At 39.3% G+C, this 23,575-nt stretch overlaps 1 protein-coding gene and 1 long non-coding RNA gene across 33 annotated transcripts in view; one reads left to right on the top strand and one right to left on the bottom strand.

Moving 5' to 3' along the window:
* Positions 1–15,652, top strand: part of LOC310761267 — a 30,482-nt gene extending 14,830 nt beyond the window's left edge. For both annotated transcript variants that reach the window (XR_014547284.1, XR_014547285.1), the window contains exon 3: positions 14,452–15,652. This is a non-coding gene — a long non-coding RNA (uncharacterized lncRNA). The remainder of the gene's footprint in view (positions 1–14,451) is intronic.
* The window catches only part of INPP4A (inositol polyphosphate-4-phosphatase type I A), a 105,551-nt gene that overhangs the window by 7,710 nt on the left and 74,266 nt on the right, over positions 1–23,575 (bottom strand). For 4 of the 31 annotated variants that reach the window (XM_083610554.1, XM_083610533.1, XM_083610534.1 and 1 more), the window contains 11 exons: positions 22,496–22,679; positions 22,063–22,281; positions 20,615–20,864; positions 16,558–16,590; positions 14,450–14,622; positions 13,133–13,256; positions 11,714–11,840; positions 9,308–9,448; positions 8,134–8,231; positions 4,799–4,911; positions 3,662–3,816 (listed from right to left, as the gene is read on the bottom strand). In XM_083610554.1, the coding sequence (XP_083466680.1) occupies positions 3,662–3,816; positions 4,799–4,911; positions 8,134–8,231; positions 9,308–9,448; positions 11,714–11,840; positions 13,133–13,256; positions 14,450–14,622; positions 16,558–16,590; positions 20,615–20,864; positions 22,063–22,281; positions 22,496–22,679 (1,617 nt within the window). Of the gene's footprint in view, positions 1–112; positions 1,445–3,661; positions 3,817–4,798; positions 4,912–6,190; positions 6,272–8,133; positions 8,232–9,307; positions 9,449–11,713; positions 11,841–13,132; positions 13,257–14,449; positions 14,623–16,557; positions 16,591–20,614; positions 20,865–22,062; positions 22,282–22,495; positions 22,682–23,575 lie in introns of those variants that run through there. The other 27 variants (XM_083610538.1, XM_083610543.1, XM_083610545.1 and 24 more) reach the window with 19 other exon arrangements.

Raw genomic sequence — 23,575 nt, 5'->3', positions numbered from 1 at the left:
TAATATATTTATACAAGCTTTCTGAATGCTGATATGTGCATATTTGAACAATTAAATGTCATAACTGTAGCAGTTAAGCATAATTCTCAGTTGTCCACTAAAGTATTACAGTAATTTTCTGGGAACAGTTACTCAATTATGTTAGCATCTTTTAACTATTTTAAGTTTATTTCATCTCTTCTAACTAAAACGTTAACCATTAGCTGAAATATCTCATTAGTGCATCTTTTATGGCAATATTTAATGTCAGGATTAATTTACATATGATCGCATTCACATATACTATAAAAATATTTTCTCGGAGATTTAAATAGAATTACAGATTATTTGTAAGCTATTCTTTGCTACCCACTCTTCCCTTTTTGATACATTAAAAAAGTAGATATAGAAATAAACTGAAAGTACGGTATATTGCATGCAGTACACTGCAGTTCAAGTTGGTTATTTTTTTAAAGGTGGTATAATTTGCTGCAACAGATTTAACTTTGAGGGGGGGAAACAAGTACATGATTCTAAGCATGGATCGCTATAATTATTTAGAGCAGCCTTCACCAAGCTGTTGCCCTCTCCAGATGTTTTGGACTACAACTTCCATCAGCCCCCAACCAGCACAACCATGCTGGCAGGGGATGGTGAAACTGTAGTCCCAAAACATCTGGAGGGCACCAAGTTGGCAAAGGCTGCTTTAGAGGCTATGCCTAGAAATCAAAGTAGTAAGGTGCTGAGCATATTTGTTTAGCTAAACCTGTTACAAACCATCACTTTGTTTCTTCGCATATCACATAAATATGAAACGCAAGATTGACACACTTTAAGAATATACAAAAAAGATACAAATTCTTTTCTCTGGAATACAAGTTCCTTTCTCTGGAATACATGGAACATGTGAAACAAAACTGTGTGTATCTACAGAGAGAGAAAGTAAAGAGACTCCGGATTTGGATGCCTGAAAAATATTTGGTAAGAGAAACTAATCTTCAGGTTGGGTAAAATACCGAGGTAACAGGGCCGCTGTCAGACTATGTTACAAGCACTGAAAGCGTTAACAGTTTAAACGTTCGATACAATTCCTTTTCATAAAATAATCTGATGTGTATTTACAAGTTTAGTACAATAGAAACACAAAATTGTAAGGCATAATAATAATTATTATTCTTGGCAGACGATGCTATGAGACATTCTTTGACAAATAGGTACCAGGTGGCAATAAATATTCTGGCACTTCATTGAAATTTTTGCTTCTGTTTGCTTTTAAACTCATCTTCACTTGCAACGTAATTTAGCCACCAAGTAGGCAATGCTCAGAAATAGCCACACAATCAGTAAATTGGGGCTTAGAGCTAGTAAAGGAATAGAGTAGAGAAGATTGGGGTCTAGCCTGAAATCCCGGATGGGCACCAGGCCACACAAGTTCTTCTGCGTGACTACCTCCCGTGTTCCAATACTGTGAAAAGGAAGAAGTTCGGGGAGAAAGGAAAGTAAAGAAAGAAACACACACAGACATGCAATGGTCGTACCAAAAGGAAATAAAAGTGGCAAAATAAAACAGAATCAAATCAAGAAGAGGAGAAAAAGAAACATCAAAGAAGCCACAACAGAAAATAGAACGTGTTAGGTTAAAGAATAGGGAGGTGTGCCAATTTTAAATCATAATAATAATAATAAAAGGCACAATTACAGAATAAAGGAGAGAGAAAGAGAATAAAAAGAGAAAATAAGAAAGAATACTGTAATCTACTGAAAATAAATACATGTAGGTTGAACAAGAATGGTTTTCCATGTTCATTTTCTCATTTGGCCAAGCAATGTTTCCATGCTGCTCTGCCATGCTTCCACATGCTGCAAAGGAAGGGAGCTCTGAAAAGCAAAACTGAACATGAATAACCATTATAGCATTTGACCCTTTCAAAAATTCTTCAATGTGAGTTGTACCATATTAGTTCAATAACCTAGCTATTAAAGGTATCAGTGTTAAAAATTACTTAGCTCCAAAGTAGGTTAGTTAAAAAAATGATTTTTAAAAAGTCATCAAACAAACAAAAATCCACCATAATGAGCCAGGCAAATTGGCCTCCTACTCAGTGAACAACACCAGCGCAAGGCTGGTTCAGGGAAGGTGGCATAAGCAGCACCCCACCCCGATGCACCCCGGACAATCACCCTGGAAAGCCCCCTCATGCTATGCCCCTGACTACCTCTGTCCAATTTCTGAGGATTCCTCCTTCCACCTCAGTCCCCTGCACCACAGCATACCAACCCTTATGTGAAGCTCTTCATGGGGCTCTTGAAGTAAGGATGGGAGTGGGGTGATAACCTTCCAATTTACACCCTTCTCCCAGCATTTCTCTGGGTCCAGCCCTAATGTTGTTGTTTTCCTAAATGTTAAATGCACTTAACATAAACGGCATGGCTTTTCTCTCCAAAACCAGAATTGGGTAAACAATCAGGTGCATTAAATGAGACTTTAAAATGATGAACAATGCCTATTGTACCCACTTTTATTAAAAATGTCCAGATCTATTAAAAATGTAGTTAGTATTATCAGAAGGACACCATTTAAATATTATGAATGAGGCTGGGAATGCATTTGAGCATATATATTTCTATCTCTTTCTCTCTTATATATGTTAATGTTTTCTTAACCAAGATGCTGGTTTAATCATAGCCCAGGTTTAAGGTGATTCCCCTTTATGGAATCATATGTTTTACATAAAAGACTCCATGGCAAATTCAGAAAGCAATATTGCTGAAGTAAAAAGGTAACATAGAAAGTAGACCATTGAAGATTTAGAAAGGATCAAATAGCAAAAACATACAGAAAGGATAAGAGAATTGAACACTTTTGAGAATTTGGTGAGAAGACACACAGTACAGTACATTCAGCGAAAGTGAATGTTGAGAACAGGACTCCACGGTAGTGCTGAAAACACCAATAAAGACTAAAACTGGATTTCTTATCCTTTCTTTTTTGGTATGTAAAATTGGAGCTTTCGAGTAGTGCTTGAAACAATGTATTGAACAGTAAACAGATTCCTTACATTTAAAAAACAAGAGAATTTCCAACTATGTCTGCAGCTTCAGAAAACAGGAGTTAAACTGATATGACCACAGAACACTGACAGATTGTGATGGGTTCTGATTGCTGCATCATGAAACATTCAAAATGACAATTTGCTGAAGAAGCAAACTGTATTGCTTGAGGAATAAGCATAGCAAAACAATGCAACCTGCAGATGTGTATCCTTCACAGAACAGGTAAACCATACAGATCACCTCTAAGTAAAAATGGCAAGACGACAACTGAGGCAATCCTACAATTACAAAGCTTTCAAATTGGTAGAGCAGAAAAGACTGCACCCTGTGCAATACTTTCTTTACATCTCAGTTATTCAATAAACTGCTGAAAACTATACAAAGTATTTTCCTCTTTTAGGAGATTTTTTAAAATATACACATACAAATATGACAGCTCTCTTTATATCAAAAAATACTGAGTGAGGTCCAAAGTACTTCAGGAAACTGTAGGCTGTGCAATTTATCTTTCTTGATAGTTATATTTGTTATATAACTATCCCCATCAAAGATGGTTGAAAACCACCCATCTGCAGTTTACATGGCTCCAGGGTTAAGAACAAGAGGCCAGCGAGCAGACGGTCCTTACCTTCTCATGCATTCCAGGGCTTGTGTGAAGACCTGTGGAGCCATTCCATGTTCATGCTGCAATATTAGACACTGCTCTAGAGTCACAGACATGGCAGTTCTATCCTTGGCACTTTTACAGCTTGTAAACCGAACACCATTGAGTCTGCGGCAAATCTAGAAAAGGACACTATCTATTAGCTTCATTGTAATGCTTCAGTGTAATGTAATATCCCCACATTTGGGAGCAATAAGGGGACCCAAGGCTGGGAAAGGTTGCCTTTAGACGGTGAAGGGGACCATGTAGCCCTCCAGTTATTATTGGGCTAAAACTCCCATTAGCCTCAGCCACCATGGGCATTGGTCAAGGATGACCAATTCACTATACACCTTTAGGTGCCAGGCAAAAATGTTCCTCTTCAATCAAGCCTTTGGCTGATTGACATTCAATGCCCTTGTAAAATGTGTTGGTGGAATTATTAAATTGTTTTTATTTTGATAGTGTATTTCATGTTTTTATGTTGTGATTTTATCCTGTCAGCTGCCGTGAGACAAATTTTAATAATAATAATGAAGAAACACTAGTCCAGCAACTTCGAAAGAATCACAGATACCCCATTTCAGCATTAGGTGGGCTATATACCAGCAGGTGAAGAGAAAACAAAGTGGCATTTACTACTATCTCAGTGCTGTAAATGAATTTTGGAGGTTGTCCACCTCTGCTCATTTTGCCTGGATGTTTCTGTCCTCTTATCCTACTGCAATGGCACACTGACAAATAAATATCACATAGCAAACATGGTGGTACACAGGAGATTCTGCCAGTAGGCATGGGTTTTCATGGCCATGCACCCTGGGAAGGAAAGCGATCAGCCTTTGCAAGGACAATGGACTTAGTAAGGCTACAAACCATCCCATCCTCCAAATGAGCAACATGTAACTCCCTTCCCCCTTCAACATCCTTGGAGACCTGACCCATCTTCCTGGACAAGCCACCAACCTTACTCCATGCTGCACAGCAAGCCAGCAGTAGCTCATAAGGGGTGGGCAGAGGCAGTGGTGTCATTCTGGCAGGGCAGGGCAGTAAAATGGTAAACATGGTGACCTGCACAAACATCGCATATCCATCAAATGTTTGTAGAATAAGAATAATAAATACCTCAGCAGCTTGCCAAAGAATATCAACATTCTTATTTTTCCTTGCATGTACATTCTGTCCAAGAAACCGTAACAGTTCAGGCAGGCACGTTTGACTACGAGATCGAGGTAGACCTTAAATGAAATAAAGAAAGTGTCAGCATTCCCCATTCTCTGTGGTCAGACATGAGAGAAAGGTTTATCAGCACATGCAGATTTATTCAGGCTGAACTATACATTTGATCCCTTTCTCCTATTTTTGTGCAGTACCTTAGAAATTTTGTAGAAATGAGCACCCTGAGCTAAATTTGTGTCTGAACAGTGGGGTCACATGGCATTTTGTACCCCAGGAATTTAGAATCTGTATACTAATCTGGGAAACTAGATCAAGAAACTGTCCACATGTCACATATTAAAAATTGTCATTTGTTTCGGTTAGGGCTATACTATGTGATCAGCTAAAAAATCTGTTGAATTAACTAAAAAGCACCCCTAATTAATCAGTCAGCAGATTTTTTTTCAAAACCAGATTTTTAATGCAAGTACTTAGGAAAACCGCAAACAGCAAGCACCTTTTATAAGTTGCCTGCCACAATGCATGTTGTAAGTATGCCTCTTGGTTCAGAAGTATTGTTTCACCCGCATGCAAATTTATATTGAAAGACTAAGCTTCATATGATAAGTGATCACCATTTCCTTAGAAAGCAATCCTATAGACCCTGGAAGAGTTTCAGGATAGAGCAGATCTGTCTCTCCTTGAGTAGAGAGGGAGGGTCACAGGCAGAGAAGATCATCTGCCCTTGCAAGTCTCTCCATTGTGGATCAATGGGAAGGGGTGGGGGAAAAGACACCAAGCTGACAAGGAAGAAAAACACCAGAAAGAGCCACTCTACCATCTTCTGTGCTGCTGGCACAAGCCCAGTAAGGCTTTGGCTCTGGCAGTTTCTCCTGGAATTTACACTTCCCAGTCCATCTGCCCTTCTCCCTTTGGAATGGTCTATTAATCAGGTTCCTTGAAACTTATGAAGACCATATGGATGCCTTTTTAAAGGATTAGACAAATTCATGGAGGATATAAGACTATCAGTGGCTAGTAGCTATGATGGTTCTGCTCTGCAGTCAGAGGCAGTATACTGCTGAATACCAATTGCCAGAATTGACAGGAGGGGAGAGTGCTCTTGTGCTCAGGTCCTCCTTGTGGGTTTTCCACAGGCATCTGGTTGGCCACCATGAGAACAAGATGCTGGACTAGCTGGGCCACTGGCCGGATCCAGCAGCCTCTTTTGGAGGAGTAGCCAAGAGGGAATGGGGCCTTTGGGCCAAAAAACAGATCCACACCCCTTTGGTTCTATTTTAAACAGCAACTATATTCCTTTGCTATAACTAACTCAATGGTAGAATCTAGAAAACATACCTGTACTTGGTCCTGCTAATAACAATTCAACCTCAGTTGTCTCAGCTTCTTCTCTTAATTGGCTCTTGGGACATGACCTCACTTGAATATATTGAAAAACCATCTCATTTCACTCTTATCTGCTCTTTCATTGCAAAACATAACTATATTATTCTCTATTAAGGTGCTCCCAGGTGGACCTTTATGGTGGAACCAATACCACTTGTGCACACAAGTTCTTCACACACCCCATATTACATCATCGTAAACAAAATGCCAGTGTCATATTTTTATACAGTTAATCATAATTTCCTCTTACTGTGGAAGAACCCTTAAATAAAAATATCAATTACGCATTCACTATCACTGGTCATGTGAAAGTTTGTTAGTACTTTCTTTGGGTGGATGATTTGTAACGTGCATCAGTGGGTACTCCCTCTTGCCACACCCCTACTCCCATTTGCTCCTCAGCTGGACCTATTTTGTTTCTGGCAGTTCTGGCAGGAGGCCTGTTTCCACTGATTACTACATGCTGAAGGCATGTAGGAATTTCAACAACCTAGGTGGGTAGAGCTAGCATCTCAATATGTGTAGCTGATCACCTAGGAGACACCTACGTACATCATGACTTCTTTAAAAATAATAATAATATGGATGTTTTCCACAAGATCTCTATCAGAATTTCAGTACAGCTAAATAGCTATTTTGCACAAAACCTCTGTATTGGGGTTTTTTTTTTGTAGGGAAATAGGTGTTGCCCCCCACAAAGTCACAAGCCACTATCTTGCTCATTGTGAATCATGGTAACTAGGGCCTGGTACTGATGGCTCAATCCTCCTTTACTGTGCTTGCCGCACACATATCTTGACTATTATATAATATTCCCCCATTTAATTTTGGTCCCCCCCCTTTCTTTTCAAATTTGAATGTCCAATTGAATCTTATTAATTACCAATATGTGATTGCTCTCCATGATATAATTTAAGTTCAGGGACAGAAAAATTCTAAATTCTCTTACGGGTTTATCAGACGATGACTGCCAAATTGCTTCTGTATACTCACATTTTAAACAGAATCTTATAACTCAGTTTTCATCATGCTAATTTTATACTCCAGTACTTCTACTTTATTATATATATTTATATATATATATATATATATATATATATATATATATATGAGAGATCGTTCTGTTGAGCAAATTGGTTCTGTTATACTAGGCATTATATTATCTGTGCAGATTGCGTTGCGTCCGCTTCATGTTGCATCTTTTTGCGTTACGTCCTGCTGCAACCCGGAAGTATACCGGAACGGGTTACTTCTGGGTTTTGCCGCATGTGCAGAAGCACTAAATTGCTCCACGCACTTGCGCAGACACAGCACTTCGAGTTGTGGGCATTTCGCGTTATGAACAGGCCTCTGGAACGGATCCCGTCCGTAACACGAGGTACCACTGTACTACTGCCAGGCTAAAAATGAAGATGACAAAAAGTGTTAAAGATAAAAGGCCTAACTGTCTCTCTTCAAAAGTATATCTATATAAAAATGTCCTTTTATTTACATATTTATTTATTTATTTAGCCTTTGCATCTTTATGGGAAAGTCATGATCTAATGGCCAAATTTATCTCCAATATAATTTCCTCCAAACTGTGTCACTTTGTCAGATACTTTTGAGAATCTAAAAAGGACAACTGCTTTCATTGGAGCGGGGAGGGCTGATTTTACATTCCCCATAGATCAGTGAGTCACCAGGGAGAGGCTGTTGAGAGGAAAGCAGCGGGTGGCAGTTGTGTGAGAGTTTGCACTCCTTGTCACCAAGTTCCTTTTGCTCTTAAAATCATCTCCTGCCCCAACCCTTCATTTTATCTATGATTGGTTTATGGATTACTACAGTGAGTGACTGTGGCCGTTGTTTAACTTAAATTTAAGCATATTAGATATGAATTTCTTAGGCACACTTACAGTCTTCAGGCAAAACTTCTTTGAACTGCTCGAAGTAGGAATTCAACCGCACTAAGCTTTCCATGTTAATCACTTCTTGTAAAGAGGTGTCTCCAAACCTTTAAAAATCAAAGAAGCCACCTTAGCACAAATAAGGTTTTTCTCTCTCATTCACACACATCCTTTCCAAACAAAGAAAGCTAGGAGAACAGCTTCAAGATTTAAGGCTGAAAATGTTATTGTAAGACTCACCTTAAACATTTGACAGACAGTGTGTAAACTACAAATGATCACTCAAATTTAGGTACTAATGAAGAGGGGTGATAGGACTAAATTATCAAGGGAACAGCTGATCAACTTAACAACTTACAGCTACTTTTGCATAAACTAGGCATGTCCAGAGTCCATTTTGGGGGCCTAATTCAGCCTAATTTGGCCCTCACGCATGTTCAGATCATCAAATCTGGCCCTCTTTGAAAAAAGTTTGGGCACCCCTGGACAGAGCCAAAGACCAAGGCTTGTCTCAAGCAAACCATAGTTAACAATAACCACAGTGTGCCAGTTCTGGCGATATGGCATGCTGTGCTTCAGGGAAGCTTTCAAACTCCTTTCAGCTGCGCTGGAGAAGTGAAGATGGGAGGACCATGCAAACTTGAGATTTTTTATGGCTCATTTACATCACACTAAACCATCCCAAAAACTTACATTCTAAGGGCCATCAAAGCAACTGCATTGGCACAATAGTTAAGGCAATTTAAATATGACAAGCATTGGATGCTATTGCAGCAAAGTAACCCATGAGAACAGGACTCTGATTAAGTCAAAAGGTAGTAACAGACCTTACACATTATACAGCAGATGATATATAAAAACATAATACAACATGTATTGTGTTTTTATATATGTGCTGGAAGCTGCCCAGGGTGGCTGGGGAAACCCAGCCAGATGAGCGGGGCATAAATAATAAAATTGTTGTTGTTGTTACTGTGAAAGTGAACAACCACCTGAGCAACTGAAATAAGCCAATGTTTTAAACTCGGTGTCGCCCAACCTATTCCTGAGCCAATATTTGGATAACCAAGCTGTAGGGAACTGGATTTTACTAGTAAATTAACTTAATATAGTCCCAGGAGGACTGTTGATTTAATCTAACTTTGGCTAAGTGTGATATGTTTTAAAAATAGAATATATATACTTCTCTGCTAAGGTTTGTTGTTCATTTATCCCCACATTGAAGAGAACGGGCTGAACTCTCAGTAACATGCCACTCTGAATTTCACGGGGCAGTGCATCAAACAAGGTGCTTGGCAGCGGAATTCTCACATTGAACCCATCCCTAAATCAGGGCAAGAAAAAATGAAGTTAAACAAGCAATGCAAATCATAAAGCATTTAAAAAGAACATCCTTTTGAGGCTGAGGAATGTGGTCTTCACAGGAACTTGCAAGTCTACTCAGAAATCATTATTATTATTTATTTATTTATTATTATTATTATTATTATTATTATTATTATTATTATTATTATTATTATTATTAGATTTCCCTATACCCGGTGGTCTCAGGGCAGTTCTGTATCTACTGTATGTTCAATTTGTCTTTTCTTGCCCTGCCAAACAGCTTTTTGTAAAGGCTGTTACTGTATTTCTTTCAGCACTCAATAATTAATACACCTCAGGGAAAGTAAATGGGTTTTCAGGGTGCCTCACGGAAAATTAAAGACTTGGTACAACTCCGTGTGACAACTGAATTTATGATTGGTAATTCTTAACATGTAGGTGAGGAGTAAACTCAAATGGGCTCAGCTGGTCTCCTCATAATGTTCTCTGTTATACCATCAGTGAAACCCATCTTCCGTCAGTCCTGTTTCTAGAATAAGTGGATTTAGCTCAAAGAAGAAAAGCTTCAACTTATTCTGTGGATGCTGTGATTTCTGTACTCCCCCGTGGACTCCCCTAAAGAAAGATTGGTTGGAACATAGGAAGTTGTCTTATACCACATCAGGCCATTGCTCAGTACTGTTGATGCTGATTGGTGGCAGCTCTCCAAGGCTTAAGGCAACATTCCTAGCCCTACCTGGTGATGATGAGGATTGAACCTGGGACATTCTGCATGTAAAGCAAATGTTCCAACCACTGAGCTCTGGCCTACCCCTAAGCCACAGCTGATATTAAATCTCTACAAGCACCATCCTTTAGACAGGTTCTGAACTTTAATTACAAGTCCAAGAGTAAAGTATGCATATCAGGCCATAACGGTGAAGGAAAATCTTTATATAGATGTGAACTGTACTGAGCTGAAGACAGAATTCAAATAGTTAGGTGCAAAGCTAACTAGATTCCCCACCCCAACATTTCCTGAATATAGATGGATGAGGGAGCAGAATCACAAACACAGGCTCTGCTCCTGATCTGTGTGCTCTGATCTGTTCCTGCTCAAACAACTGTATGTGCATTGGGTTCTCTTCATGTGATCAGGAACCCTAAAAGCAGGGATTCTGATAGTATTTAGAGCAGAGCTTTCCAAACTGTGTGTCTTCAGTGTGTAGGTATGCCATGCGAGTTAGTTTAACCTCTGTTTGTTTGCTACTAAAACTGAATTACCGTATTTTTTGCACCATAACACTCACTTTTTTCCTCCTAGAAAGTAAGGGGAAATGTTTGTGCGTGTTATGGAGGGAATGCCTACGGGTGGCATGCCTACGGATTTTCCTCCTCTAAAAACTACGTGCGTGTTATGGTCGGGTGCGTGTTATAGAGCGAAAAATACGGTACCTTGTTGCCAATTTGTGCATGTCTAAAAAGTGTGTCACCAACATGAAATGTCTGGAAAGCTCTGATTTAGAGGGAAATAATAATAGTTGACTTTTGTATAGCACTTTCAAATGTTCAAAGCGCTTTACCTGCATTATCCAGCTGTAATCCTAACAACCACCCTGTAAGGTAAGTTATGTATAGCTATACACACAGGGCCTCTATGCCTACCTTTAAAAAAAGAGAAAAGTATATGCATAGAACAAGAGTGGGACTTGCTCCCGCCAACTTTCCCCATAGTTATTCTATATTGATTAGTCACCCAAAGAAGGCTAATATCTTCCACTTTCAGGGAATGGAATAGAAACGAAACGATTTTTTTAGACCACATCTGCAGTATTTTGAGTGAAAAGAGAAGACCAATCACAAAGGAAAGAACAAAATAATTGCATTCTGGAGTAGGAAATGGCCACTTCATATTCTTATGAATATGAACGTTCTGTGCCCATGTTGAAAAACTTGACTTTTCTCCTCAAAATAATATTAAGCAGGTCAGTTTTGTGTCACACTTTGTATATCTTGTTAACAAATATATGGGTTAAACACCACACCAAAGATCATCTCAGAGATATTTTTTTTAAAAATAATGGAAATATAGCCTAATTTAGTTAAGCAGGTCAAGGTTAAAGGTTTAGGGCCATTCCATAAAACCAGCTCAAAACGTATTTCTGTACTGGATCACTATGCATTTGCCCAGGTCTTTACTTTTCTCTGTGCCATTCAAGTGTCCTAGCTGAAGCAAAACTTGCTTTCACTTCTCTTTCCCCATTCCCCTGCCCTTTATCTTTACCGATTTCCTGTAATGACTGGTAGCATGTCAGCAGATGCATTTGATGTGGCCTGAGTTACTTTAAACGTTACATTCCTCAAGTCCATTATCCCAACACTCATATCCTCTAGCATTGCCAGCTCTTCACCTAAACAAAGAAAAGATGAATGGGATTATAAGTAGTCATACTTTAAATATATATAAAAAAGCTATTGCCAACTGACTTGAATTCAGACACCCTAGTATTAAAAAGAAAATGTGTTGTGTAACATATGTGATTTCCCGATTTTACACAACCCCGCATAAAATGACTCTTGTTACACTCCTGAATCCTCTCGACCTCAGCTGGGTTGCAAAAATTAATACACTTTAATTACAGGTTGAAAATTTGAAAATTTGAGATCTTAACATTCTGATGCTAGCCACCTTTATTCATTCTAGTAATCTTAATTGGTTTCAATTGAACTTGATACTTTGTACCTTATTTTTTACCAGTCACTGGGCCCATTTGTGCAATGACTTCCCATCTGATTCAACAGTAATCTCATTTAGGCATCTAATATAAGTTCAATAGTTCTCTGAAGCTTTTGCAATACTATTGCAATAACTGTTTAACGTGTTTTTACCTGGACTTGTAGATGCCAATGAATTTATTATTTCACTGTATTTTTAGTGATTTTTTTTGTTATGAATCCCCTGATATTTTTATGAAAAGGGGTATAAAAAATACTTTAAATAAATAAAATTTAACAACTCTATAAACAACAGCCTTTATAACTTGGGAATTGTAGAGAAAAGCAATTTGGGAGAATACTCATTTGAATTTTTGCAAAAAATATATATAGTTTGGACAATATGCTCAAGAACACCCCCCAAATGTGTGTGTGTGTGTGTGTGTTTTGCTTTAGTTCTGTGTTCAAAGTATTACAAATAGTTATTTTCAATGTGCCCTTGTGAATCTGGTGTACTCTTCAACCTTAATGTCTAAACTCCTTTTAAAGGGGGGGGGGCAGAGGGAAGATTGTAACAAGTAAAACTTAGTTGTACTTTTAAGGAAGGACACAATCATAAGCATGCCCAGCAGTGTTTCTTTTTAAACTTGAAGAATAGGCAACCTTTTTGAAAATTTCCACCATTTCAAAACTGATTTCTGATGTGGTATAATCAATACCTACTATATATAGTTGCTTCATAAAAACCAAAAGCTGGTTGCTGGGTATTCTGTATTTCAACCAAGGTCATCACACATCTATTTTTTAGTTACACAATATTGTATGTACCAAATACCACATTACAACATAGTTTTGTTCTAAATTTCTTTTTGTTGCAGATCAACAAGAGATTTCTAACCCTCTGCATGCACCTTGCCAACACTCTGCACTGAATGAAGTTCAGTAAGTCGTAAAAGGATATGACATGCTTGCCCCAGCCAGTTTTTACCATAAGTGCTCAGAAGGCTTTCAAACTGTGCCAGCAGACCAATGGTGTAGAGCTGCCTCAGAAATCCATTATCATGCAGGCAGTTCCTCAGCTTGATAATGAAGCCACAGATAAGGGCTGTGAGCTGTGTAAGAGAATAGAGAAATGAAGTAACCGAAGACTTATGAAGAGACCTTCCAAAACCCTCGTGCCAGAGGTAGGACACCAGTGACCCACTCCCTAATTTTAAAGAAGGATCTGTATACCTAACTTCATTGGCTCCTTTTAATGTGCTTTAAATAATAAACTTTTGAGGATGGAATATAGACACTTCAGGAGTCCTATATTTATTTAGAAACAGAAGCTCTGCTTGGCAAGAAATTTCTCCCCCCACCCAGGTCAAAATGCCCATAGGATACTGAAATAAATAGATGTGTTTCTACCTTTTAAGCAGAGTACTAATAGAGTTATGTAATAATGCTATACCACATTGGAGACAGGGAGAACTAATGCTGGATGTACCAGCACTGCCACATCTGACCTAAATGCACCCCCCTTTTTTTACGATGCATCCCAGGTGAAGCACTGTTCCTATTTTAACTTTGTGAAGAAAACTTGAGGGGTTTTTAAAAAAAATATATGGTGTGCACGAACATGCAAAACAATGCACCAGTTTCCCTGCCATGCTCTCCCACCCCCACTAATGACCAATCCAGATAGCAATTGCTGCATATCGTGTTTGGCTTTTGTAAAAGTATAAAGGGACCCCTGACCATTAGGTCCAGTCACGGACAACTCTGGGGTTGCGGCGCTCATCTCGCTTTATTGGTTGAGGGAGCCGGCGTACAGCTTCCGGGTCATGTGGCCAGCATGACTAAGCCGCTTCTGACAAACCAGAGCAGTGCATGGAAACACCGTTTACCTTCCCACCAGAGCAGTACCTATTTATCTACTTGCACTGTGTGCTTTTGAACTGCTAGGTTGGCAGGAGCAGGGACCGAGCAACGGGAGCTCAACCCATTGCGGGGATTCAAACAGCCGACCTTCTGATCGGCAAGCCCTAGGCTCTGTGGTTTAGACCACCCGTGTCCCTTGTATAATGAGATTAAATGTCCTAATGAAGGTCAGATCCAGCTACCTGCCCCCCTGTATTAAAACATTCTCTAGTTCAAAAGGATCTAGGCCCAGGAGAGATTGCAGCCAAAGCTGCTGAAGTCGGTGTGGGGTGGGGGATTGTTCAGAAATGTGTAGTAATTCTTACTGCTTTCAAAGTTACTCTTCTATTTTTTAAAAAAAGGTATCCAAAGTCTAATGTATGAATTCTACTTTCTTGCTTACAGTTTGGCAAAAGACAACATCCCGTCGGTACTGAAGGCTCAAGCAAAGAGCTATTGTTGGGGCACTATCTTGCATCAAGAGAAAGACCATCGCTTTCTTTGCCTTGTCACTCATCATGGCTACGCAGTCTGTGAGTGTTGTCAGCAATGGGTAAAGGGCCTCACTCCATTCACCTGCAGTTTTCAAAAGGAAGGAGGAGGGAATTAATGGCAATATATAATTTTTAAACTAAAAATACTCCAAAAGAAACAGCTTTTAAGAAACATACTAACACAACTTAAAGGCCTGGTATGGATTTAAGGCTGCATATCTCTTAAGCCATGGTTGAGTGATTGGAAGTAGGCCCATGGCTCATGCATGCCTTTACTCTCCATTGTCCGAACTGGCTGTAGTGCAACATTACATCTATGCCAATGCTAACCAGGGTTAGATTTTTAACCACTTTGAAATCAGGATTTGAAACTGATTTGCAAAACCTGTTTAAAGCTAACCTTGGTAAGTCATGTGCCTATGTAATGCTACACCATGGGTAAGAGACAGTTGGTGGAATTTGCATCAAGGAAGAGTTAAACTTAGTTCTAGAGAATAGTTACATCCACACTGGGACAAAGTAGAAGAGTCTTATTGCCATAAATTGAACCCACTGGCCCTGTTAGAATGTAACAGTAAGCCATTGTCTGAAATAACCTATGGTTTATTATGCATGTGCAGCATTCTGGTACAAGCTGCTCTTCTCGAAGCAAGTACTCTCTGTTCCTTAACAGCCATTCAAATGAAGGGCAGTTGTGGAAAGTTGTTTTTAGAATACCATAAAGTACAGTGATACCTCAGGTTAAGTACTTAATTGATTCCAGAGCTGCTGCTGGAACACGATTTCTGTTCTCATCCTGAAGCAAAATCCATAACCTGATGTACTATTTCTGGGTTAGCGGAGTCTGTAACCTGAAGCTTATGTAACCTGAGGTACCACTGTACTGTGGTATCTTAAACCTGTGTCCCATCCTATAGATAGACAGACAGACAGACAGACAGACAGACAGACAGACAGACAGACACGGAAAGTTATTTGGGTCCTATGCCTCAGAACACAGCTGGATTCTTTTAACAGTAGGCAAGCTGCTCTTTTATGATAGTTTTTCCAAAATAATCTGGTACTCTAAATAAGATTATCTATGCAATGAAAAATAAAGGTTGTTCTATTGATGTATTTGTTCTGAAGTGCTTTTTATAGACATTTTTTTAAAAAGGAGCAATGGATGGTTTCTCTGGCACAGCCATTTTCAGGGTATAGAAATTACAAAACATTTCTAAATAGCCAAGCTAACTAGACAAAAACTCAATTATAGTAGGTATTCAGTTTATACTGTGGAAACAAATGGAAACTTAAAAAACAATCTGCACACAAACCTGAACACATTTTAATTCTTTTTATATAAAAAGAGAGAATTCTGGCCCCTACCCCCCCCACAAGCTCTGTAATATGCTATCAGGTGGCTCATGTCTCTTCTCTCAAGATCAGCCAGCATGGCACAAAGGATAATGTGTTGGGTTTGGATACCCAGGTTCAAATTCTGGCTTAATCTAGGGCAAGTCACATGCTTCCAGCCTCATCTGCTTCCCAGCATTATTTTAAAGGAAAGGGGGAAAACAAAACAAGCATTACTCAGCATTTTGTACCCACCCAGTAAAGAACCACAGAATATTAACATACACACAAACAAACAAACAAACAAACAAACAAACCCAAATTGAAGGTGGTTCAATGTAGCCTCTGACCAAATGGGTTAAAACCAGTTTTACCAGCACTCTGCAGACATACACAAAAGAGGCAACACCTGTTTTAAGTAGACAGTAGCAGCTACATATGACTGCCTTCCAGCATATTTTTAAAAATATCTTCCTGTCACATAATTACTGTGTGTTGAAATTTATTGGCAAGGAAGGCCAGTTTGCACCTACTAACCTAACAGCAAAAATACTTTTATTCACGTAGCAGTACCAAATTAGCATCAGCAAAAGTCATTTGTGTTAGATGCACAGACAACCTTTTTCTTCTGCAGTTTTCAGAAGCAAATACTGTGAATGGAGGGGAGAAAACACACACATACCTGGGCCAGACTCTTCAGGAGTGGGACTGCAATCTGCACAAAAATGGAGGTGCAACATGCATGATTAAGGGGAAGCAACACATTTTAAACATAGGCAACTGAAACGCTTAGTATAGAAGTTCTCAAACTTTTTTTCTGCAAAGTGGCACACCACAGACAGACTACCACTGATCACCTCTCCTCCTGATTGTGCCAGCATAAAATACTCCACAACCGCTTGTGCTTGGTACAACAAGCTGTTATAAATTATTTCTAGCACTGGAAACTAGGAGGAGACGTGAGCACGACAACAGGAGAAATATAGGTCTCTGTAGTCTGCTGGAAACAGCTGTATGTGAGCCACAGACAACACAGTTTGAGAACCACTAGCTTAATGACTTGCATTAAAAGCAGCTAAACAGAATAGCAGAACATTGGCAAGAGTTTTTGGGTGCATTAAGTAACCCTAATACACACATGTGGCATTTTTAGGTGTACACCTAAGATACTTTACATGTGCGCCTGAAACTGTAAAGTGTGAATATGACAAACTTGTTTGCAAATGCACGTATTTTTTAATAGACTAGCTCACCAAGGAATACAGACTAAGCACATCTCCTTCAGGATCATTCATATATTCAGTGACAAGTTTGAATTTGTGCCATACAATGTATGAAACAGAGGTTTCAAAATATCTAGGTCATATTTTTAGGAGCCAGAGTGCCCAAAATTAAGGCTGGATCCAATTCCCACTGAAATGAATGGAAGAGATGCTATCAACTAGAACTGGAAGATCATGTCTCACTTATTATTTTGCCAAGCACACAACAGGTCTGTATGAACAAATGTGAGTTTTATTCCGCCATTTCCTCCCACCAAAACCACAAGGTGCCTTTTAAGATCCCTCCCCATTTAAATTAGTTTGGGGCTTTGGAAAAGAAGAAAGGGAAGCTGCCTCTTGGGCATTCACTTTCAGCCATTCTCGAACCAAGCTAACTTTTTAAACAGCAGTTAGAGGAAAACTAATGAATGAAGGGATGCTACCAGAAACTGCATGTGTTGAAGTTGCACAAACATTATGTGTTTGAACTGTACCAAGCTGGTCCTGGGTGAATTGGGACGTGTTCTCTAAGGGCACTAATCTGAGAGCACTATTCTTCCATTTCCTCTCTTTGGCTCCTTGTATTTCTCCAAACCTATTTATAACATGGGTATAGGATTTACTCACATGACAACTAAATTTCTGAAACAAAAGCATCTCTTTTCTCAAGCATTATTGATCTCATACTTCTTCCATTCAAGTCAGAGGGCGATTCGCTGTAAACAACAGCTTTTTCCAATCTGCACTGGCTTTCTTTCAAATTATAATATGCTTCTCTCCATCTAATCACATGGCCAAAACTCAAATCAGAATAGGCTACGATCATTGCAAAAAATAATTTCCCTTATTTACTAATCTTTAAATTGGCTGACTACCTGTCTCATTTCACATTTCAAATATAAGTCGCTTCATAATTCTTCAGTCATTACATGTGCTTTCTTTTCTCTCTCTTTCTACTCTGATCCATTGTCATTCCCTAGCTCATTCTTCAGGCTGCATCTTTAAACTATAAGCCATTGCCAGGGACTAGGTTTGTTTTTAACTTGTATAGCGTCTAGCACATCAGGCACGCTATAAATAATAAAGTTAAAAACATCCTGTTTTCAACACGTTCCACATGAAGCCGTTCTAGCATCTCAGTATGCCTTTGACTGCAAATTAAACTACTTGGAATTGAAAACAGTGCACCTCTGTGCATGTAAACATAAAAGCAATGATGCACAGCTTGAGCTGAGCACAACGGCAAGCATTGAAACATGTTGATCCATAATTTCAATGGTTCTCAGTCAACACATTATCAGAAAACATTTGATGACTTGAGAGAGAATGTTTGCCACATACAAAAATTATACAGTACTGTGCTGTATAATAGATACTGACTGCATTGAGTGAACTCCGTTTCTTAATCACTCTGATGTGAAAGTTCTTTAGCAATTACTTGATTCAGACAATATATCTTCCCCACACATATTGTCACACAGCTTATTAAAAAAAGAAGTTTAAGATTTAAATTCAATCTGCAAACAGTTGAAAGGCATTGGTTTTCATGTTATCTAAGTTATTTCATAGGGATCAATACACTCAGTTCTTCATCCTTGCATCTTGCTAATTCTTAACAACATATGGAATGAATAACTAGAAACACAGAAAAGTTATAGGTTACGAAGCTTGACAAATCATACACTACTAGTTCTGCACGTAATAAGTTAAAAGAAAAAAAAATATTATTTCATGAGACAGCATTTTACTCTGTTAAAAAAATTGTACCTCAGAAATATTAATTATGAAATGACTGTGTGAAATCACAAATACAAATTTGTTGTGAAGACACATAATGAAAATACAGTATGAGAAAGGTAGTTTTCAGTTGCCTTCTCATACGAATTGTTGTATGAATTGTTTTGAAATGTCATACAAGAAAGCAGACTGTTCTCAGTCCTCGAAAGAAACTATTGAGTTCTAACATATCCTTCAATGTAACACAGCAAAGAATTTGGCAGGGCAGCTCTACACACTGTGATCGGCATGGGGTGAGGTGAAGGAATCAGTTACACATTTGTTACAGAAACACAGGTGTAACATATAGACATCACACACGTGTATACTTAAAAAAAATCTGTGTACACTTGGAAATACAATTCCTCTAACCATTTACAAGCCAACAAATCAAAGCACAAGGGGAAATATGGCCTAGCACGATTTCCCAAACTTGGGCTTCCAGCTGTTTTTGGACTACAAATCCCATCATTCTTGACCACTGGTCCTGCTAGCTAGGGATGATGGGAGTTGTAGTCCAAAAACAGCTGGAGACCAACTTTGGGAAACTCAGGCCTAGAAGTTCAACAATGTCACCTAAATATATGCTCAATTTGCAAATTCCCACACTCCTGATGGGGCCTAGTTATGTAGTCACAATGAGGAACATGAGAAGTGTCCTAAGAGTCACCATACTCTGACAAATATACAGGAATGAGGCCAACAGAGAATGCCCCGCTATCAGCTGGGTGAAACAGAAGAATCTAATTCAGACTAAAACAGCCTGAACCTTTCAACTGCAGGGACCTGATGTACAGAAATATTACACAGTATATAATTTTCTGAACTATAAGCAAAGAGCATGAACTATGAACCAGAAGTCCTCAATGCAAATACAAATTAGCAATATATAGAACTAAACAGAAAATGCTGTTAAGCGATTTTGCCAAAGCCCCAAAGCAGAATCCAGCAGTTTCTCACACCTCCTCACATTGTCACTGCGTTAGCGCCTAGTTCACTTCAGCAAAACAGTCAACCCAAGCTCTACTCACTCCTCTGGCTTTTCTTGTGCAGACATTCCCTGTTTGACCCATTGGTCTTATTTAGAAACACCCTATCAGCGGAAGGACCTATGTAGAGGAGACCTTAATCCCCATGTTTCAGGAGAAACATGAAAGTAGCATCTTGAAATAAATCTAAGGAAAAATGGCTCCCACATCTCTCCTGCAGCATACATTTTGGCCACGTTCAGATGACCAGATCTCAGCTCCATACACCAAGATATGCACAAGTTTCACGTACCTGCACACAATCCCTTTGCTCCAGCTTCCTTCCTTTCACTGCACAGGCAAGCAAGCATGCCAGAAAACCACAGTTAACCAGCCACACATGCCCACCAGACTGGAAACTGGTTAACAGCTTCCAAACAAGTGAGGACCTAGATGCCATTTTTAAACTATGGCTCCCTCTCAGGCCTTGTTTGAAAGCTGCTCAGCATAGATACAGAACCTGTTTCTGATGCCAACATTAACTGCAGCTTCCTGGCTGGCTTCCTCAATCATGCTTCAAAGGAGGAGCACAGTGCAGGTGCGTGAAGCTTGTTGAGCTGAGATTTGATTATCTAAATGCAGCCACTTACTCATAAACACCACATGGAGAAAAGGGTAAGAAATATGCCAAAGCGGAGGAGCAGCAGGAAGAAGCCATGGCTGTCATACGCACTTGTGTCTTGGGGACAATGGCATGCAGAGGATGGTATGGATGAAGATGATGGGGATGACGAAGATGATGAGGTGTGTGGCTTTATCCAGTACGCACGGGTATCCCGTTTACCTTTCTTGCTAGAACAGCTGGTGTCACACTGAAAAACGTCTTCACAGCTGTCACTATGCAAACGCTCTTTCTGGAGGAGTTTGTCCACCCTCTGGATAATGCATTCAAGACTTTTGTCAACATTCACCCAGACTTTTTCCTGGGAAGGAATGAAAAACAAAATGGACTAACTAAAGACTCCTGTAACTTTAACAGGGGTCAGGGGGCGGTTTACATCATTCTGATCTCACTGCAGGAAGGATCTTGGGTCAAAATAGCAGTTGAAGAAGCCCAAAGTAGAACAAGAAACTTATCAACACAATGGGCTCAGCCACAAGATTATCTTTCAGGAGAATGTTTTCCATTTGTTATGAAGGCGTATTTACAAGGCTCTCCCTGTAAGGTGCTCAATACACGTGCTTTAAAACATATTCCACTGGAATATGGCTACCCTTTTCTAGCCATTTTAACTTTGCAACGGAATTAAAAAACAGTCAACATCAGTTTCTGGTTGGATGACACTGCACAGTTTGATTCAAGTCCTACAAGATGTTACAGCATCCTTTGCTTTCCACTATAAAAAAAATAAGTTTAGCATCACATCATCGGGGAAGTTAGAAAACTTGTTTAGATATTGTTGCTCCCATTTGTACAGGCAGTTCAAGAGAGATGAAATCCATTAAATAATGCATATCATTTTCTGTCTTATACCAATATAAACAAGGGCTACAAATTCTGATCATATTTTGGTGGGAAAACTAATTGGGGACTGGCCTTCATGACACCATTTTTCATTGCTCCTAACAAGAATATCAGTTAACATCATTTATCAGTTATAAAGCTGATGGCTGACTAGTTGAAGAGCCTTCCAATAGTAGATGCTAGTCTTCAGATTTTGTTTTCCATAGAAAATGTGCCTATAACAGCACTTTCCCCGAAATTTTCCCCCACTGACGACTTGAAAATTGCTGAGATTCTTGGCAGACCAATTCATGCCTTTTCTGCAGCAATTGTAATGTACTGTGCTAGATTTATGATTATAATTGTAATTTTGTTGCTTTTATTTCTTATATATATCTTACTGAATTCAGTTTAAATTCCACAGAATTCCAATTTCAAAACAATAAAATACAATATTATTATTTAATGTGATGGATGTGCCACCTCCCTTCTTCAACCACAGAAACAAAGACACACGGTGTCTTCACCTGAGTGAAGTTCATGGATCCCTGGTGATCCCTGGACCACAGTTTGAAAACCCAAATCTACAGAATGGAGAGATGTAGTATAACTATACCCCTCAAGCTTTCAGCAGCAAGACTGCTAATAGAAACTGAATCCCAGGTCAACAAACCTACCCATTCTTCTTCATGCCAGTCCACTTGTAGAGAAGATCGGCTATTTCTTCCTGTCCACCTGGCCACCAGGGTATCTTGGTCATTCCTCAGCACCACTTGCTCTTCCTCTACAGAGGTTGGAGAGGCCTTTGAAGCTATATAATCTGGTCTTGCAGCATTCAGCGCATGTATTGAATTTGCCAGCAGTTTGCAGTCGCAGACGGTGACAAGCTGCCGTGTCTGGAAAGGATTGAAACAACAACGTAGTTTGCAACTCTTTCTACATTCCATATTCCATCATGAATTCAGGAACTGCAGAGGAACCACTAAGACTGCCTTGCCATGTTCTCTTACAGTCAAAACTTAATATTCAAACAGGATAGCCAAGGTTGCCTTCTCAGTATATTCAGAGAGACCACAATGGGACATAGGGACTCTTGATCATATCCCGTACCTTATCTGCCAGAATGGCAAGTGTTCTTTCAAGCCCATTGGCGGATCTGTCCTTGGCAGCTCTGGAGAGTCTTTCTGCGTAGTAACTAACTTGAGTTTTCAGGGTATTGATCTGTGCAATAATCTCCTTTGCTCGGATAATATCTTGTGGTATGTACACTATTGACTGGGTATTGGTCGAAGTGCTGGGGGATAGAAAAAGGGATAATTTTTTTAAAACATAAAAATAAAAATCAATCCAACATCAGCACTGCAATTCCATTCCTTTTTCATGCTGAAAAAGGAGAAAGCACAGGCAAACAGTTTCTCCCAATTAACTATCAAGCATGAAGAGACTGAGAGGTGCTACAAGGACTCATGTTCAGACTACCACCCAGGCCCAACTCTGCCTTTAATGAAAGCACTTGGGTGGCAAAATACGCTGCACATGCCAAGTGACTGCTCATAATGTCCACAGGGACATTAAATGATGATTTAATGTGACCTATAGCACACTTCTAACCATGTCTACCCAGAAGAAAGTCCAACTGAATTCAGTCGAGCTTGCTCCCAGGTAAGTGGGGTTAGGATTGCAGTATTGGTCTAATTCCTTGCTCTAAACATACATTTATTTATTCACATTTAACAAACAAATAAATATTTTTTTTAAGATAATTTATTTCCTACCATTTGGTAGGCTTCGAAGTCCTCTAGGCAGCTCACAGTTACTAAAACGTACTATCACTTCTTCATAAATAAACAAAGCAAAACTATTTCTGCTCATAAGCCTTTGACTCAGAATTGACCATCAGTCCTTACCAGGATAAGGTCTTCTCTGTGCATGCAAAGATGACATCAGGCAAGAGTTGAGTTCCCCTAGTGCTTGAGGGAGGAAAATGCTGTTCAATTTCTGCCTTCTACCAACTCAAAAAGACCTCAGCTGATGCCTGGTGTCATTTTACACACACAAGGATAGTGGAGCTTTGCTTGGCCCCATGTTCAATCTTCCTCACCAGTTTAAATTCATTTAAGCCTGAGTCTCAAACCTGCACTGCCTGTGACCAGCCAAGGCAAACAGACTCCACCAGCCAAGTGCGTATGG

This window comes from Podarcis filfolensis (genome assembly GCF_964270895.1).
Source record: "Podarcis filfolensis genome assembly, chromosome: 4".
NCBI classification, from domain to species: Eukaryota; Metazoa; Chordata; class Lepidosauria; order Squamata; family Lacertidae; genus Podarcis; species Podarcis filfolensis.
The sequence above is the reverse complement of the archived record's forward strand: the minus strand, read 5'-3'. Positions and strand labels throughout refer to the sequence as shown.